At 25.2% G+C, this 20,709-nt stretch overlaps 1 protein-coding gene across 3 annotated transcripts in view; it reads right to left on the reverse strand.

The window, feature by feature from the left end:
* The window catches only part of LOC145832682 (uncharacterized), a 61,959-nt gene extending 44,850 nt beyond the window's left edge, over positions 1 to 17,109 (reverse strand). For 2 of the 3 annotated variants that reach the window (XM_082939985.1, XM_082939984.1), the window contains exons 1-8: positions 16,973 to 17,109; positions 15,165 to 15,322; positions 14,762 to 14,894; positions 14,198 to 14,434; positions 13,627 to 13,785; positions 11,493 to 11,672; positions 8,296 to 8,469; positions 5,510 to 5,692 (exon numbers count right to left, since the gene is read on the reverse strand). In XM_082939985.1, the coding sequence (XP_082796111.1) occupies positions 5,510 to 5,692; positions 8,296 to 8,469; positions 11,493 to 11,672; positions 13,627 to 13,785; positions 14,198 to 14,434; positions 14,762 to 14,894; positions 15,165 to 15,322; positions 16,973 to 17,051 (1,303 nt within the window). In that variant the 5' untranslated portion in view covers positions 17,052 to 17,109. The remainder of the gene's footprint in view (positions 1 to 5,509; positions 5,693 to 8,295; positions 8,470 to 11,492; positions 11,673 to 13,626; positions 13,786 to 14,197; positions 14,435 to 14,761; positions 14,895 to 15,164; positions 15,323 to 16,972) is intronic. The other variant, XM_082939986.1, reaches the window with a different exon arrangement.
* Positions 17,110 to 20,709: the final 3,600 nt, after the last annotated feature.

The raw sequence follows: 20,709 nt of genomic DNA on the forward strand, positions 1-20,709 counted from the left end.
TTAAACAAGAACAAAAAATTTATAATACAAAACATACTTTAAAAATAAACTTAATTTAATTAAAGTAGGTAGTTTAAAGTTGGCAACAAAAAAACAATTACTTAACTTATTTTCATAACAGTTGTAAAAAAAATAATAAAATAAAATTAACATAATATTAAGTCTTACATATGCTTAACTGGCCGTGAAATTTTGGAACTAGATTTAACAGATGTAGCACATATTAATAAATAACCTTTCAAGCATTGAAACCAGTATGGTGTTATTTAAATTTATAAAGCGAAAGTAAGCTTAAAGGTTAAACATTTCAAAACTTTAAAAACAATTTTAAAAAGTAGTAGCTAATGACTTATAGTGTATGGCTTAGAACAAACAAAAAAGAAAATTTAAAATCGATTTTTCTGACTAAAATAAGAGTAAGATGAAAAGCGTAAAAGTAAATTAAATAAAACTTTTTACACTGTTGAATAACAGCGGCAATTTACGAGTTGTAAGAATAGATAGATAAACGCGCCAACTATTTCTACACAGTAATATACCCCGGGGTTATATTTCTGTTGTAAGAACATTCTGTATCACTCGCCAAGTGTTAATAAACAATAAGAAATATTCAATTGTGTGAATGAAAAAATTAAACACATCATACTCATTTTTACTGCAATTCAGATAAACTTATATTTTAATGCTAATTTAAACAGAATTTTTAGATGTTAAAAATCTAAAAACAAAGATTCGTAGAGTGATAGAAAAATGTTAAATAGTTTAAAAACTACAATACCAAAATATTTAATTTTTAACTTGTAAACTTATTTTTATTGGTTTTGCCAAACTTTTTTATAATTAGTTATTGTTATTATTTATTTAAAATACAACTACTAGAAATATTTTTCGATGTTGTAAAAACTTAATATAGATATTGTTTCAATTTGCTAAAGGTACTAGAAGTAATTGTTCAGTCGAAACATTTTTATTATTTTGAGGTTAAGTTAATTTTTTCAATACAATTTCAAACTTGAGTTTATTGATTCCACCTTTAGCTCGATTAAAGCTCTACAACCTACGACTGAACTAATTATTCAAACTCAATTACAAAATGTTACGTTTCAAATTTAAATTGAAATTAAATCAAAATTCTACACTAAAGACAATATAGACTCGTCTCGATGGTAACTTTTGATGAAATTTAACAATTACAGCGTCAAATTCAATTAAATTTATTAGAAAATCAAACAATAGTTGAAAAGGGAAAATAAAATAAATTATTAGGCAGCTGTATCATTCCATTGAAGTTTTAATTCCCCAGAGCACATACTTATGAAGTGGTTTACTTTTGTTATTATTTCGCTTTGAATGTAAACATTTAAACATAAACTGTAAATAATCTTATTTGTGTTGTTTGTATATTATGAACAAAAATTTAGACAGACAAAATTATAACATTATTTTATTGTAAATATTTTTAAAAACTATATCATAAACGTATAAGAAGTTAAATCAGGATGTTTTTTAAACGAAATTTTGTTAGTCTCTTAATAATGACATATAAAAAGTAACTTTTGTATATTTAACTTATAAAAAGATTTCAATGTACTTAACCATTAAGTGTTTGAGTTTTTTTTACATCATACTATACAATAATATTATTGTAACGATTAAATAACCAATACAACAAATAACTTTCACTCTATCATGCTAATTAAGGAAATAAAAAACATTTTGGTTATAAACCTATGTATTAATATAAATCCACGCATCAACAGTTATAAATAGTGTTACTATTATCAAATTATTACTTTTAATGTATATAATATTCTAAATTAAAACACCGTATAGAGTGCATTGAATATTTAACATTTATGTTCGTAAAAATTATCATAATTTTAGTTCTTGTTAATCTTTAAAATGCAAAGTGCAAATGTTTCTTTTTAACATTTTAAGGCACAGTAGTAAAACAATTGTTTCATATTTTATGAGAACCGTGAACAATAGAAAGTTTAATGGGCAGGCAAATTCTCCTCTGTTTATGCATATTGTTTTAAACATATGTTTTTTTATAAAAAACATTACTTTCATCTTTACTTGTGAGAACTAGTAACCAGCTAAACAAAAGTTTATATCTACACAAAAAAAGGGCTAAATTTTTTAATAAAAAGGCGTGTATTGTTTCTTTAATACTTTTTGTAAATGTGTAAAACAAAGTTATAAAAAATGGAAAATAATTTGTATGTTTTATGTTGAACACAATTTATTATAAAACATGTATTTTATAGATGCATGTGCTAATAGTAAAAACATAAGTTTCAACGAAGAGAGAGTTTATGTTTAATTTATGAAGTGAAAAACAAAAATGTATTATTTGTACAATAAAATATAGTTTTCAACGTATGTTTATTAAAATCTCAAAGTTGTGTATTATGTGGTTTTGATGTACGTGAGTTCACCTATTACAAAACATTATTATTGAATTGTTGTGTGTTTTATTTCTTTTAGACAAAAAAAAGTTTTCTTTAAAGACAAATTTTGTTGTATATACAAAAATATTTAAAAATTTAAAACATAAAACCTTAAAGATAATTCAAAAATCAAAATTTTGACGAATCAATATCAATTACAAAAAATATCAGCGCTCATAAATTAATCATATTGTTTAATGCAAAAAAAAACTTTAAAAATGAAAAAAAAAACTTTGATGATGCATAGTTATTCACTTTAAGTTACGAAAACTTTAATATTCCATTTGCTAAGTGTCTATAAAACTAATTAAACCTTTATTTATTATTGGATTTTACTATCTGTAAATATTTTGTGTTTTGCAAATTAGTAAATACTAATTCCTTTCTTAAAAAACTAAACCCATTTTCATTATTTAGTGCTTTGTAGAAAAAATACTCCCAAAAAAAAAACTTCTAAAACTAATTAACTAATCTTTTAACAACCGTACAGATCAAAACAAGATTTTACCAAAACCAACTTACACCGAAACAAAGCAACCCAAACTTGTCACGACTCAATGTGAAACCTGGGTTTCACTTTACAAATAAAAACAAATCAAACTGATCAACGTGCACAAATTTCAGTTTACACAAATTTTGCTGATTACATTGTTAAAACAATTCACCTACCAGTCGACTAGATGGTTAATGGGTCAGAAAAACTCAATTATCTGATGATGTGCAATTGTTTACTTAAGAACATCCTAAAAGTATTTTGAGTTTACAAAATTTTTGGTCTTGTTTGACTTTTTCAATCTGTAAATATTATTTTTAATTTCAACCAGTGAAGCTATTATTTTTAGTAAAGCAATTTTTTAAAAGTTTTTTAAAAACAAATACAAAATTTTAGTGATTTGTTAGCACTAGATAGTTTATTTAAGGACATCCTAAAAATTATTATTGGTTAAACAATTTCAGGCTTTGTTAAATTATACTTCTTTACTTTTCTATTAGCTATAGTAACATATATTTTTCTTCAAAGCTTATTTTCGAAAGCTTTAACTTTTAATAGAAAGTAAAAAACATCATTAATAAGTAATAATTTAGGGCATTTTAAAAATTTATAAACTCAAATTGTAATTGTATTCAAATACTTTAAACAACTTTTTGTATAAAAAATACTTTTCGAGTTTGAAATACTTTAAAAACTTGTATCAGATTAAAACTTAGACGTACTTATGTTTAATTTTATTTCCAAAAGCATGTAAACAAAAAAAACTGATGCGTTAACAGCTGTTTAGTAACGGGCAAACTGAACAAATGCAAGCTGAATGAAATCTAACATTTTGAGATTTTTATTCAAGCATATATTTCTCTTGACTCAAAAACAGCTTTTTAAATTTACACCAGATTCAAAAACTTAAATTTTTTCGATTTTAGAAATGTTCTAAGACCGAACTGATGTGATAGTTGCCACTTGTTTATATATGCACATCCTAAAAATTCGTACAAACGCAAAAAGGAATATTTTATCATTTTCCTTATAAAAAAATACTTTTTGGACAATTAAAACATATTGTGTTGAAAAACATGACATATTTTTTCAAATCAATTTCAAACGCTTTTAGAGACAAAAACGAACAAAAACAGTTGACAGCCGTTTAGAGACATGACTGTAAAAAGAGAGAAAACTAAATTGAATTAACTAAAGTAATAGCATTTAAACCATATTAAACCAGCTTTTAAACACTGTAACTTAATACGTAGTGGAATTCAATTTGCAAACTAAATTTAAAAGATCAAGCACTTTCTCCAGTGTGTGTAATTATTCTGTTAAACAGAAAATTTTCTCTTTAAGGAGACCACCATGAAAAGAACAAAACAATTTCGAAATTGTTGCTTTGTCATGTAAGTGGAACTTAAATTTTAATTGCCTTATTTCGTAACAACTTTAAAAAAAGTATATTTAAATACATATCTTATTTCTTACACAAATGTGATTCATTTGTAAAATATTTAAGATTTAAACGATTTATCTTGTTGTGATGATGTTTAAAAATTTCGAACTGTTCGATCATAGTGTGACACATCTATTGATATAAATAATAAAAAACTAACGTATTTTTTATGAATAGATTGCAACCATAGCTTATGACCTAAGCAGCTTTATTAGAGTTGAAGTTTAATGTTTTCACATAGAAAAAAAAAGACTCACATCAATTATTTAATTGTCTTTTAAGAGCTTACAGCTTTGTATTGTAAACATTTTGTATGGTAACAACCAATTACTTTTATTAAAATACAAAATACAGTTTCACAAAACTTATGTGAGGTATTATAAAAAAAAAATTATATTTAAAATATTTTAGGTGTTTTTTTGTTTAATAAATAAAATTTGTAATTAAACATTCGTAACTAATATTATATTTTCATAAAATTGTACGTCGAATTCAAAACAAATTTTAAAAAATAATCACAGTATACACTTAAATACTTCTAACTTTTTATAAATAAGATACGATTGGTTTAAATTTACGTTGCTAATAACTTTTTAAACTATAGACAGGAATGGAATTTGGAAAAATAAAACAGACACTAACTAAATTTTGACTAATAAAATTTTACATTTAAGATCACTAATCTTTGACCTCAAGGCCGGTTTTAAATATTTTTCTTTATTTTAAGTACAAAAATATATACTTTTCCAAAATTTAACTTCTTATTAGAATATACAATGAGATAACTATTTTAATCTACTATGCCTTCATAGTTGAAATGTATTACTTTAAAAATACCCAAAGCAACAATACCATAAGCAACCAAAAACAGTAGGACGTCAGAACCTAACTTTATTTATTATCTATTGTTTTAATCAACCTTTTTTTTGGTAGGTTTCAACCATTATTCTAATTGATAGGTTTTTTTGTATCACTATGTTTGTCTTTGTGTTTAGTTTTTATATGATTCTTATTCATAGAAATAAAAAAGTACTAACACTCGCAAGCAGACGACCCGAACTTCTTTTTATTTTTGTTTGATAACTGTAAAATTCTAATGTACAAATAAAAATCACTCACTTTCACAGGTAGGCAGTTCATCACTCCACACTGCATCTTGTGTGCATTCAAGCGTGTCAGAACCGACCAATGAGAACCCTTCATCGCACTCGTACGTGCACTGTGATTGGTGGAAATTGGAATCTGTGCACCCGATAGCGTTCAGGTTTGATGGTAGTGTAGTGTGAGTTGGACATTTGATTCCTGTGTAAATGAACTTGTTTTATTATATTAATTATTATTTATACTGTTTTTTATATAAATATAATATATATATAATAAAAAATAATTTAATACATACTTGTTTTACTAACAAATACTAATCTTTAAATTTTTTTTTTTTAGTTTATGCAGTGTGAGTTAGACATTTGATTTCTTTATGAGTGAATGTGTCACATATAAATGCTAATTTCAACTAGATAAATGTATTTTTGTTGCTCTGTTTATAACTATATTCTGATTTTTTGACCTAAAAAACTCCCTTTTAAGTTTATAGGTGGGACATTAAATTTAACTTTACGTTTAAATTAAAAATTATTTGTTATTAATACGTTGGAAACTGTATTTTTAAATAAAAGATCAAAACATAAAATTGTATGAATCTTATTTCTAGATTGTAATTAGTTTAATTTTAAGTTTGTAAACGTTATGTAAAAATAATAATACAATTGTATTTTGATTACTCTTTTGTAACTTAAAACATGTTTACTGATTTTTTTTAACTTGTTTTAATGCTAATGTTAATTACTTTAACTATTATGTTTCACAAAAACATTTTATATTCGAAGTCTTACACATTGTTCTTAAATTTTACTAATTATTTTTTACTTTACAAAATTTTTAATATTTTTTTTTTTGTTTAATGAAAGCTTAAATAATAAAGAGAAACACTATTTTACTGCTGAAAAAAATTATTCAAAACATTTACTTAACTACTTAACTGAGATGTTTAAAGCAGTTATAGAGGTATTTTATAAACAAAGCATGCATAAGATACAAAGCTTTCAACAACAAATCTTCTTTCAAAAAACTTAACGGTCGAATTAACACCGCTTTTCGCCAGCAAAACCTTTAAAGCCGAAACTTTTTATCAACAAGACACCAGCAGCAGAACTGATAAAAACAAAAAGAAAGCTTCACGGAGAAAAACAAAAAGCTTTATGAAAGTTCGGATAAACAAAAGTCCTTCCTGTCAATAAACTTGTCAATTTTTCAATTAAAACCGCGACCGAGTCGAGTTACGTCACATAAATGTTGAACTTTTAAAATTTACATGTACATCGGATGCGCAGGATGTGCTAATTTGATAATGTTCTGACAGCACAAAATTGATTACTAAAAGTAGTAGATATGCTTTTTGTTAATGTTTTTATACTTGACAGCAAGAGTTGATTACTAAAAATAGCACGTATAATTTGTTTATTTTTTCAGGACAAATCTTTTAATATGTTAACGCTTTTCCACATGTGACAGTATAAAATTGATTATCAGAAACATTAGATATGCTTTTAGTCTGTTTTGGTAAAGTTTTAATGTTAGACAGAGGTAAATTGATTACCAAAAACAGACAGGTAAGTTTTTAAAACAAACTTATTTGTTTGTTTGTATGCTTATCAAATAATAAAACTAGAGCACTATATTTAGAACAAAAATTCTATTTTACTAAAATTGATTATTTTAATCCAGACAGACTAAATTAATTTTAAAAGTATTTTACATTATTATATAATAATAAACTCAAAGCAAAAGCAAAAAAATAAAGATTTAAAACAAAAGTACACAAAAATGTAGACCTTAACCATAGATAAACTATTTTGTTTTACGCTACAAAACTAATTATCACAAATTAATGAAAAACACAGCTTTAAAAACTTTTAAAGAAGAAGCTTTTTTTTTGATAGTAACTATACAACGAAACTGTACTTAAAATATTTTATTTTTTCATACTTTAAGTGTGAGTTTAAACCTCACATTAATAGCTTAAGTTTTTATTATATTTTTTTATCTGCTAAAATTACAAGAAGATAATAATTCTATGTTTGAAGTTTTATACAAAATTGAACATTACTAAAACTTGTAGAGTCGTAATATAGTTAGTATCTAAAATTATAAAACTTTTCAAACTTCTAAATAACTTTAGACTCATATATAGGATGTTCCAAAAACTCTGACACACTTTTACTAGCCTTACTTTTGCAAAAGAACCAATTACTCATATTAAGTAATTTGAAACACATAATGATTCATGAACAAATGTAAAAACGTCAATAAATTGTAAGCTTTTGAGACTCCTCTGCGGTGCAAATTACCACAAAATTGCCGTGTGTTATATTGCTGACACTCGTTAAATTCCACTGAAATTACTGCGGAAGTCATTACGTTGAAACAAATATTTTATATCAAATTATCGTGTTTCGCGTCTATTTTCACCAGTTCAAAGGTCATGATAATTTTACCATATACTAAAATAATTTATACAGCAAGTGCTGGTTATAACATTAAGGTTTACTATTTATACATATAATAGCTCAATTTTGGATTTATTTTATACTGAATTTAATAACTAGACCTGGTTATGAACTTACAAAATGTTAAATAGGTCTTGTTTTTATTTGAAAGAAAATTTATCTTAAAAAACATCAAGTGTCAAAGTTGATAAATATTTGTTTAATGTTGTTTGAAAAAATATTTTAATCGTTATCTATTCGTTAAGCTAAGTTTTTAAGAAACCTAACCTTTTAAAAACTTGTTTTTTTTATAGTTCGAACATTTTTCAAATACATATCTAAAGATTAAAACAAGCAAACTTTCGCAAGTAGGCTGACCGATCCATCCGAGCTCAGTGCAAGTGATATGACCACCATCGTCAGTTTTGTAACCAACATCGCACTTGACACTGCACGTCGAGTTGTAGTTGTTAGCATCCGTGCATTCATCCACGTACGAGTTGACGAGTTCCGGCGAGTCGGGGCATTGTATTCCTGTTGAAGTATGGATTCAATAAAATAGTTTGATGATAATTTGTTACACTAACAATATGCTGGCAAAAAAGAAAAACCTCAAACACAAAAACTTGAAGCCAGTTCTGTTTTTTTTTTTTCTTGTTTTAAGACCTCAATAAAACTGATACTAGAAATTAAATAATAGTTTTCAGATGCATTTAACACTTACTATTAATATTTTAGAAATACGGGAGTAAGTTAATAATGATATTATTATTAAAATTTTAAGTTTATTGCCTGTATGATTGACTTAGGCATCAAAACCTAGGCATGACACATAAAGAAATAAATCAAAATAAAATTAAGATAAAAAGTTCATTTTGTTAAAAACAAAGACAAAACCATATAATATATATTGCTACTTCAAGAAAGATTTATGCTAAACTTATAAGCATCAGCTTTAAGAAATCCAAATCTAAAAAGTATGTACTTTTTAAATCAAGTATAACTTCTAAAAACAACTTTTAGCTGCAAAAAATTACATTCAGTTTTTAATTAAATGTAAACTTAGGAATTATACAAATTTTTTTTATACAAAGTTTAAGATCTATTTTTAGAAGTTATAGTTTTGGAACCGCAAAAATTTCAAATGTTTCAGACTTGAGACATTATAAAAGGTAAAAACAAGTCTAAAAACTATTAGGTCATATGAATTACATTTCACAACACAAATGTAATTAAATGGATTAAATATTTAGAAAATTCATTCTTCTTTAAAATAAATTTTACGTTAATATATAAAAAATAAAAAAAAACAAGAATATTAGCTAGAAATAAAACATAAAAAAAGCACAAAAGTTCAAAAACAAACAAGTTGTTCCAAAATAAAATAACCAACACTATTTGAGTGTTTGTAAAATTTAAACCTAATAAATCGGCCTTGTATCAAACCAACTACAGAAACAAGTAAAAATATCAAAAAAATCGAAAAATATCAAAAAGTAGCAGATTACCACTGATGGGAGTTGTCTCACGCCGAGGTATGTCAAAATCAATCACGTGTGACGGTTTACCATTGTGACGTCACAGAGAGAAATTTCCGACGCACTAACGCGATAATTACGTTTGAACGTCCACTACAGTTCAAAAGTTTTTGATATTTGTAGAGTTTTAATGTCATAATTTAAACGTTTAAGCAATTCTAATCACTTTGTTCTCCGTTTTTTTTTAATATTAAGTTTATTTTAATTTTCAAAGTAGAACACTAATAACTTGTATAAGTTAAAAAATAATTTATGATTATCACGTCATAAGTAAATAAACTTCTAGTTTCGCTTTCACCGTTCAAAAGAATAAAAATACTATTTTGTGGCCGAAGATTAAGGAGACTTTAAGGTGAAGTTCAGTTTTGAATAAAAGGAAAATTTTCACTGTTAAATTCAGTGCCATTGTGATAAATTTGACATTTTAAAGTTAAAAGTTGGAATTTCTCACGAGGCAAAAACACCTTTGGAATTTAACTTATTTAAATGATGCCATTTGAAATATTTTTTACAGAAAACATTTGGCCTTTGTTTTCAAATTTGATTTTATTTGAACGTTAATTGCTTTGAGACGTTTCAAGACTTTAAATGCTTTTTGTAGTTATAAGCTTAAACTGAAAGTTTTTTAAACACATTTAAAAGTATACACTCAAATAAGGATATTTTAACACTTTGTTACTGTTTATAAACTTGTGGTACAAATTATTGGTTATAAAAACAGTTTATTTTAAAGATGCTTTTACTCAATCTTTTGTTTTTGTCAAACTAATTTAGAGCTTAAATGTTAAATTTTCATGTTTTGACTTTAGCTTTTATCAAAAAACACGGAAGTTATCTATCTTAAGGAGACACTATAAATGATGCTATTTGATATATTTTACATGAAACTTTTGTGTAGTATTTGTTTTCAACTTTGGTTTTCTATTTGTTTTTCAAGACTACTTTAGTATAAGTTTTTTGTAGTTATAGCCTTAAACTGAAAGAATTTAAATACAGATGTTAGAAAAAACATAAAATTGATATGAATAAAGTTAGCGTATAAATTTTTGTAACTTTTTAAAAACTTACGGTTGAAAACTACTGCTTATACAAAGATTTTTTTCGAGCTATATTAGTTCAGACTTGGTAGAAATCAGTTATCAGCTTAAAATATTTATTTTAAATTTTTTCAAATATAGATCGGAAAAAATTAAATTTATATTAATTAAGGAGAAAATAGTCTAGTATTTCTAGCACTATGAATAAAATCTTTTGGTAAACAATTGTTGGGTGCACAAAATGTTTGTTTAAAAATTATAATAATAGCTGTGTACAATATGATTATATTCAAAATAAAACAAGTTTAAGATAATATTCAATGTTTTCTCGTAAAAAGTTTTAATTATTAATGTCATGCGGAAAAGCTTATGTGCATAGAGATAAAAAGTAAGCCTTTTTATTACAAACAGTATATTCAAAGTATATAAATGTTTCAAATGTAATGTAACAGTAAACAATTTTAAGGTTAAATTTCTGTCAGTTTGTAAACGCAGAAAAAATATTTTACCTCATCTCAAAAACTTTTTTTAAATTCTATGGCATGCTGTTTTCGTCTTATGATAAAATATTTTAAAGAGTACTAATAATTCTATAAGTTAAAGGGTGCTTTAAAAATCTTATAACTTTTAGAAAAACTTTTTACTTAATTTCTGACCAATGATATGTCAATAAAATACTCTTATTAAATTAAAAATTATGTCAATTTTTTTCTTGTGAATCATACTATATTCACACCCAATATCTCTTCTTATTACATAACAATATTTCAATATATCAAAAACTAAATAGTGCACTTAGCTTTGGAGTTTCTGAACCTACTAAAATGTTACCTATTCTTAATGCCTGACCAAAATTAAGTGTTACAAAAAGTATTTAAATATATTTTATTTCTATAGTAAATTTTCATGTTTTACACAAAATTTTAATTGATATCTCTCAAACTCACTAAACAATAATATTTAAATTTTATCAAAAACTAACGGGTGCACTTAGCCTTGGAGTTTCTGAACCTGCCGTTCTTCCGGCACTTGACGCTCTGACCCTGCGACAGCTTGAATCCCTCGTCGCAGCTGAAATCGCACACGCTTCCGGTGAATACCCCGAAACTGCAACTTATCTGCCCGTTTGCCGGCGTTGCTGGGAGCGATTTGCAGGGGGACGCTGCAAATAAACAATAAGTTTATATAACTTATGAATGGTTCGTTCTGTTTAATAAAATCAGTGTTAGTATACAGGATAAATTATATCTTAACTTCAGTGTTGCACACGACTCCACAAATGCAGTGGAAAAATTTATTATTTAATAAATCGAATAGTTATTTTTTTGTACTCGTGTAAATTTAAAAAACAGTTTTGATACTTTTTATATGAAACAGTGAAAGGCTGTTGTATTTAAAGACTACAAACGTTTTAATTACGATAATGCAGTTATATGCAGTTTTTTCTTTTTAATAAAATTTATTTTACTTAAAATAGTAAATATGTTTTGTTTCCAACTAAAGTGAGCAAAAAACAATTTTCCAATATTTCTTTATCTGTGAAAAACATTGAAAAGCTCTTGCAACTAGTCGGATAAGAATAATTAGTTTTATTACAGGATAATGAACCATTTTTTATTAGATGTGTTTAAAATTTTTTGTACATAAGTTAAAATTGTAGGTTTCTATTAGCTTACTATATTTTCTTTAACATGGTCACTTCAAAAATCTTTAGAAAATCTGAAATTTCGCTTATATATCTGTTTGCATAGAGAATTTTTAATTTGAAGATCTTTTTTATTATTTACCAAAATAAAATCTTAGTTAAAAAACATAAAAAATGTGGTAGTTTGAAAAGATTTAGAAGGATAAAATATAAATTAAAATAATTAAAAGCTGTATTTACTTTGTGCTTTATTGTAAGGTAGCTATTGAATTGTACATAACATATGTTTAATCGATAAGCTTAATTTAAGTCGGAGTTAAAAATAGCTATGAATATTAAAAGTTATTAGATAACAGTCATTTTTATTGAATTTATATTAAATAAATATATTACTTTATTGTTTCAAAATTTATAAACTTTCATTTAATAAAACACAAAAGTGTATTATCCCTAGCTTAATAAATATGTGAATATCTTATATAACAATTTAACTTTGAAAAGTCTAAATTTCTACAACTACTTTGAAAAATTAGGAAGATAAGTAAAAAGTTTCAAAATATCGAATGTATAAAGGTCTTAATGGTGTTATTATAGAAAGATTAGATAAAGCTTAAGCAATTAGATATTGCTAATGGAGTGTATTTCATTGTCAAAAAAACAGAATATAAAACTTTTTATACTTTTATAAGATTATTTTGCAGATATAAAGTACTGCAATAAAAAAATTTTATTTAGTTTACACTTTAAGTTTTTAGTTTTATAAGAGTTTTTTAACAAAAATTACTTAACATTTTATAAAAAAAAATTTAACACATTATTTCTTTTAATAATTTTCAGAAAACAGTTATTTTTTACTTTACTTTCAAAAATATTATACTTATAACAATTAAATTATTTTATATAAATAATTAAAAGTTTTTTTTTCAGAAAAACTATCTTACTAATTGTAAAAATATAAGATTTATTAGTTGTACTTTAAATTTTACTTAACACATCTTATCAAAACACTTGAAACCATTTAATAAAACTATACTATAGAAAGAAAATGTTTTACCTTATGAAAATGTTCTTTGAAAACAATTTAGCAGTTTTTTCAACAACAAACAACTTAAGCCTCTACTTTTTAATTTCATTGCTAAAATAAAACACCATCTAACTTGGAATTTTTAAAACTTAAAATTAACTTAGAACTCTTTTTACTTTAATTTTTTTTTAACTTCAAGAATATCAAATAGGAGAAATTTATATCTCATAACTTTGTTTAGATTTTTTTTTTACAAGTGTGACTACACCTCAACAATTAATTATTTTGGATAATTCTACATAAAGTATATTATAGTATACAATTTTAGCTTTTATTGAAGATCAGTGTTTATTTTTGTAGAAAAAGAGGGACCCTGTTATGGCAGAAAAGTTAAATATTAACATAAAAATGCTTAAAATCTCATTAAAACAGTTCAACAAATTATACCTTCCATGGCTTCCAGCTTCCCAGTTCCGACTTCAACTTTCGCTTGCCACCTGCTACCATCAGGATCTGGTATCAGTTTAGGTGTTTCCCCTGAACTGGATAAATAATCGTTGCTGATGGAGTGCAGCAAACTCCAGTCCTCAGCCACCCATTCTGAATCTGATAAATTAAATAAATGTTAGTTCTGGTCTACCAATCTGCATTCTTAACATACTAACATACTTAAATTTAAGGAAAAGTTATCTAAAACATGTGAACTACTTAATTTAGTTTCAAATGTAAGCATGTGATTGTTAAATGACTTTAAAAAGATAAACATATCAAATCTAAAAATGAGAGTTATTTGGGTTAAAGAATAATTTTTTTGGTATCAAAAAACTAAGTACAATACATAAAACTTCGTGAGAGACATAAAAAGACATACAAAGAGACTAGAATATGTTTTTTATTTATACATTTAAAACTTTAAGTAGCAATTTAACTATTGTAGCCAAAGTAAAAGCTACAAACAACTTTGCACGAAAAGCATGACATCACAGTTCTTTATTAACTTATTCAAATTTCAACATACCTCCGGTGGTATCAAGATCACAATCAGAAGTGACCAGTTCTCCTTCCAATCGGTTGTAGTACAAACACTGCTTTGTCACCCCGTTTACCAGTTTCTGGTCTCCCGACCACGTCCAATGTTGGTACTGGCTTTCCAAGTTGCACGTCGAAAAGTGCACTGGGGTCTTCACAGATGAAAAGAAGTTCTGAGATTCAAGGCACTGGTCATTCTCTTTGGAGGACAGCAGAAAAGGCGGGCCTGAAAATTCATTGTGTTGTTGAATATGATAATAATAATTGACTCATGTAAGGTTGGGTAGAACTATATACTGTTTGCATTTTTTGTATTAGTATTTAAATCACTAACACTCCTTAAATATAAAAAAAAAACATTCTTTACATATTTAGAAATAAACTAGTTTCAAAGCGATGAAAAGTGTCAAAGTAAAATTTAGCAGCACTGAAAGAATTTTTAAAATACTTTTATGTCTTAAGCTATACAATGAAAGGCTTTAAATACATTTGAGCTATAATCAACCAGTTATAGTGAAGTAAAGAAGATTAATTAGTATTAAGTAACACTGACCATTAGCTGGTGGTGGAAAGTAGCAACACTTCAGCTTTACACTGTACTTAGGGCAGAAAAAGGGGCTTTTGCATTTTGCTCCAAAGCTAAGCAAGCATTCCACATCATCATTTGATTCATCCATTTTTAATGTCTAAAATAAATGTTGTTAAACATCATAAAAAAATCTTATTTTTAACGAGTTTTGATTGTCAAGTAGGATTTTTACAAAACTAAATGACTTTTTGGTGAAACTAATGCTAGTACACACTAAAGAGTTGAATACAGCAGTTTTGATTTACATAAGGAATATAAATAAATCTAATATAGGTTTTAAATGTTACTTTTTTAGACTGATTAGTTACTGTGTATTGTAACTAAACAAACATGCTGTACAAAAATATCATTACAAAATGTTTATTACTTTATTGTTCTCATCCCTGCAGCTTATATCTACGGGGTTGCTGCAAAACTGGAACATTTTTTCATCCCTTATTGCGTCAAGTGATCCGTAATCAGTGTTCAGGTAATCTTCATCAGAGGACAGACTCATCCAGTCCGTCCACTTACATCTCAATCCTGCTGTGGTAAGAAACAAAACATGAAAATTGTTTAAAATCATGCTTGAAAAAATATATAGTTTATTGAACTAATTTTTTAAAGTTATTAACTGATGTTCAGCTTTGAGTTAGCTGATATTCATTAGTTTTATTAACAATTTTAAAACTATAAAGATTTTTTGAATAAATTTAGTTTTAACCAAATCCTAAAAAGTGTGTAGTTATAAAGAAAAACAGTACAGTTCATATACATCTTAATCCTTCTCAAAATATGTATATAATAAAACACATTTAAATATGATAACTTTTTGCTTAAATTTTAATTATCCATAAGGAACCTAGGTACTCTCAAAAATTGATTCATGTATCCTAAAATTTAGTATTAGTAGAATAAAAAATACCTTGAAGTCTATCCAATAACATAAAAAATAAGACTATAAAAAGTGATTAACCCAAATTTCCTCTTAAACTTTATTTTTAAAAGTGATTCAGTTCTACACAAATAGTGCTTTGCTAATAGTTATGTAAGCTTACCAATGACTACTATTTAAGTTATTATACTAAACTAAATATGTAACTATCCAAATTTATCTTAAAACAAGGGCATAGTTAAATTATATACATACATAGACTACATTGTAGCACAAGCAAAACTATAATTACAACTATTTAAATATTCCTTTAAGGCCATAGGGGGGGTAAGCTATGTATTTTATAAGATGATGATATTTTATAGAGTTGTTTCTAAGCTTCAAGATGCTTTTTATCGTTTTAAAAAATTCTAATCATTTTTTGAGATATGACCAGTCAAAGTTGGGCCGCATAACAGATTCCCTATAAGAAGGGAAAACTAAATAGCAAAAAAGACAATTTAATTTAAAATCTATCCCTCCTACATTTTTCAAGCAATCTTTTTCAAACTTCTACAGTCTAATCTTTATACAATAACAAAAAACGTTACTTTGGACTTAAAAAAAAAATTGTAAAAATTTTTTTTTTTTAAGTCTTTTTTTTTACATATTTTTTTTTTTAATTATTAAAATTCATAAATAACTTTTTTTTTCTTTTAATATAAGGAACATTTCCTGAAAATTTGAATAAGATTGCTTGAAAAATGAAGGAGGAGATAGATTTTTAGTGAATTTTAAAATTTCTAAGAAAATTGACTCCAAAAAATTTGCAACCCATATGTTTATATGGGAAACTTTTTACAAAAATAAAATATCTCAAAAGTTAAATGATATTTGTGAATTAAAAACTGGTTTGTAGTTTGTACTTAAAGCTTTCATATAAAAGTGAAAGTTAATTTTTGTAAAAAAAGTGTTTAACCCCCCCTTCCTGTGGCCTTAAATGATAAAGAAGTAAAATTAATATAAAAACTATAAATTATAAGATATAAAAATCAACAACTTTTTTTTTTGGTTCTATATTTGTAAAAAAATTATTCAATATATTTCACTTTACTGTTTCTCTCTAAACCTGGATTTTTTTGACAATTTAGTAGCAACCTTAATATATGTAAATTTGTACTATTTAACCTTAAGCAGTAATATTTTTTTTAAACTTCAAACAAAAATTAAACTTACAGTCTAACTAAAAACGTTTTAAAACTTTACTTGAGTGCATCTTTAGTGAGAAAATACTATATTTTCAAAACCATAAACAAAGTAACCTTCAGATTCATCTTCAGTTTTTGCCAATCCAATTACAGTACTGAACAAAAAACAACACAGCCAGCAAACGTATTCCATATAGATTTGAAAGTTTTGTTTAAATTTACAGAGATATAAGAGTACAGAAATAGTTTATAAAAAGTCTAGAAAGTTATGTGTGTTAAGTTCAGTTTTTAAGTATCTTTTTTCCAAAGTACAATAATAAACTTAGTTTTATTATTACAAATATGCTAACAGCTTTCAACACTTATACTATTAGTGTTTAAAGAGTCTATGAAATTTTTAAACAGTACAAACAAACAGTTTTTTTTTTCATCTTTGCTTACTATCAATCATGATAAGACAAAAACTACTATACTATATAAAACTTATAAATATTTAAATCAAAATAAATCAGGGTTTGTGCGCGAAATTTTTTCATTTAGCCTGACTGAGACCAATTTAGCCTAACATTTTTTCAAAGTAAGGAAAATCCCCTTTAAAAGTCATTTTAGGTATTGTGGGGTTTTGATTAGTACTATTGTTGTCTCCGACTTCAACCAGCTTTATCTCGAAAATAGTTTGAGCTTTTAAAATCTGCAAAAAGCAACTCTAAGCTTAATTACAACTCAATAAAATAAGACTAAATTGTGAAAAAGGTGATCAACCCCCCTGTGCCAATTACATAACAAATTAAGTGATAAGTTTTAAAATAAGTGTTATATCTAATCTATAACTTTTAGTGATTAGTTTTAAAATACAAAACACATTTGTTCAACTTAATTTAGCACTAAGTAAAAACATTATAACCAGAAGATTTATAATAAAATTATATGCATTGTCATGTTTTATTAAAATTTAAAATGAGACGCTTACACGAGTATAAAGTAAGTAAAAAATGTTTATTATAGTATTTTGACTAATACTTAAAATTGATACATAATTATAAATCTTAAACTCTAAATAAATACAGTGATTTTTGATGTCGTATCAGATTTAAAAAGCTTACACTTAAATTAAAAAAAAAACTTTAATATTTTGTTCTTGCAATAAAAATTGATTTGTACCTAAATTTTGTACTCCCACAAAACTTAGTACTTATATCATAAAGCTAAGTTTTAGTGTTGTGAATATCTCTTATAACTTTAAATAAACATTAAACAAACATAAAATACTAAAAGTTTTAATTTGAAAAGTATATGGTATAAAGCCTTTTAATTAGAAATTAAAACAGTTCAACCAACTAAGCTCTGAAAACATAGCTGATGTAAACAAATTCAAACAAACAGCTAAGTTGTTGAACTAAACTGTAATGTTTAAACTTTTTTATGAATTTTTATAATTATGACGTATATAATATACTCAAAACAAAATATAAAGATTCTTAAATTTTCTTTAAAGATTTAACAAAAGGTTTCAAGCATTTATTTTAACAAATACTGACTGATTATGTCTTTAATAACTTAATCTTTATTTAGAAATATTCTCACTTCTCCATTTGATCTTAAAAGATTTCTCAATTTTTTTTTTAATCAAAAGTTTTTAAGCATTTGAACTGAGAAAAACTGAGGTTCTCAAATTTTTAAATAAAAAAACTGATTTAGTCTGACATTTTTCAACTTTTTTCAAAAAAACTGATTTAGCCTGACTTAGCCTGATTTAGCCTGACGCGCACGAAGACTGATAAATATAAAAACTGGCTAAGATTAAACTAAAATACTCAAGCATAAAAATTGGTTTACAATACATACTTACATATGAGTAAAATAACATTTAAAGAAAAATATCCTTAATTTTGATATTATAGTAAAATAATCTTATTTAAAATTCAGGTAAAAATATAAACAACTAGTTTAAGATTTCTTAAACCAAATTTTTAAAATACCAATTTTGCAGTGGCTTTAAAAATAAATACTTCCTCATTATTAGATATCAACCATTTACTCTTTTGCTTCACACAAACAAGTGGCCTCTGATACCCGTAAATCCCCATAAGGAGCAAAATTTGCCCACTTAAGAAAACTCTAAATAAAATTCAATTGGAAAGCATAAACACTTATAATAGAGCAAAGATTGAAAGATAGTTTAAATTATAGTTTTTTTTTAGGCTCAATTTTCTCAAGCTAAAACTTTTTATGGATTCATATATATATATTTATATATGTATATATGTTGTACAATAGGATGCTTATAAAAAATTCAATCATTGAGTTTTCAGTCAGCTCATATTTTATACATGAAGCAATTATCATAAAAATACATTATGCGGAACTTAAAAATTGGGACAATCAGGAAAAGGTTTCATGGTGGCTTTTTATTGAATTTCAATATTTTTATACCTTTTTTTGAAAAACATGTAGTCTATCAATGTGGTCTATAAAATTGATCCAAGTAGATGCTAATAAATATCTTTTTTTTTTCTTTGAAAACTTTGATCATGAAGTACAGATAAGTTTTTTTTTAATACAAACAATTTCAGCACTTCTTTTTGAAAATAAAAAATCAACTTGCAGAAAGCTGACCACTTGATCAATTTATTGTAGTTCCAACTATTATTTTTCGTAAAAAATAAAAAAAAAACTCAATTAACAAGGCATTAATTTGTTGATTTATAAGTACATAAGCTATTTTAATAGAATAACTGGTGTTCAGCTTTAAACATATTAGTGTGGACTGAAGGCATAGAAGCCCTTACAAAGGCTTTAAAACTCTTTGAGTTAAACTTTTCAATTTAAATCCCAGTGGTTAACACCTTTACATACTAAAAAAACCAAACACTCACTAAATTTAACATTTAAGATGTTCAAAAATGACATACATACAACAAAAAAGTAATCATTAGTTTAAAACAGCTAATAAAAATGTTTTTAATTAGGTTTAGTATAAACAAAACCCCCCAATAATAATCTAAAAACAGCAAAACAGTAAATTCCGGAAGGTTTACTACTATTTTTTAAAAAGAGTAACTTTTTTATAAGTTTATTTCTTAAGTATATTACTTAATATTGAAATAGATCACCAATGTTTTTAAAATAGCTTGTGTTCACTGTCTATGCAAAGGTTTTAGTTTGGGTTATTTTAAAAAAGCCATAATTGTACAAATTGTTTAAGAAGCAAAGCTAAGAAAATTAAGACAATTCTGTAGCAATTGTACTTTCAAACTACATTTTGTTTCAAAACTTTTACAACATAAAGTAAAAGTTTAAATATTAGTTTTTTTTAATATTTAGTTAAATGTTTAATACATAATCAATATATATTTTTTATAATTATTAACTAAAGAAATCATTATATCTTTTTTAGATTATAATTTGGTTGTTTGTAGAACTTCAAAAAAACGGCTTAAAGAGTTTGCTCGAAAAATCTGGTTTACGAAATAAATTTTCGTTTATCAATTTATAAACCACGGATATAGTTTAATTTTTACCCAGAACATTATATATTTATAAAATTATGTACAAGCTTTAAGGAAACTTTTTTAATCATTATATATAAATGTTGACTATTATTTTTTATTTTAAAGTCTTTATAGTCTCTGTAGTGCCTTCTGTTTTATTTAGTGCCTTAATCGTTTAAAGTCTTATTTTTTTATGTGTATAAAAGTATTTTTTACCAATGCAGAAAAACATAAATAATTTAATGATTTTAAGAGTTTTAATGTTTTATTCCAGTTAAACATGCAATAAAAATATTAACAGTTTTTTGTTCTAAATCATAGATTATAAACTATTTAAAAATATTCAAAACTTATTCTAGT

The sequence above is a fragment of the Thalia democratica genome, chromosome 3 (assembly GCF_965202585.1).
Source record: "Thalia democratica chromosome 3, ktThaDemo2.hap1.1, whole genome shotgun sequence".
In the NCBI taxonomy this organism is placed as follows: Eukaryota; Metazoa; Chordata; class Thaliacea; order Salpida; family Salpidae; genus Thalia; species Thalia democratica.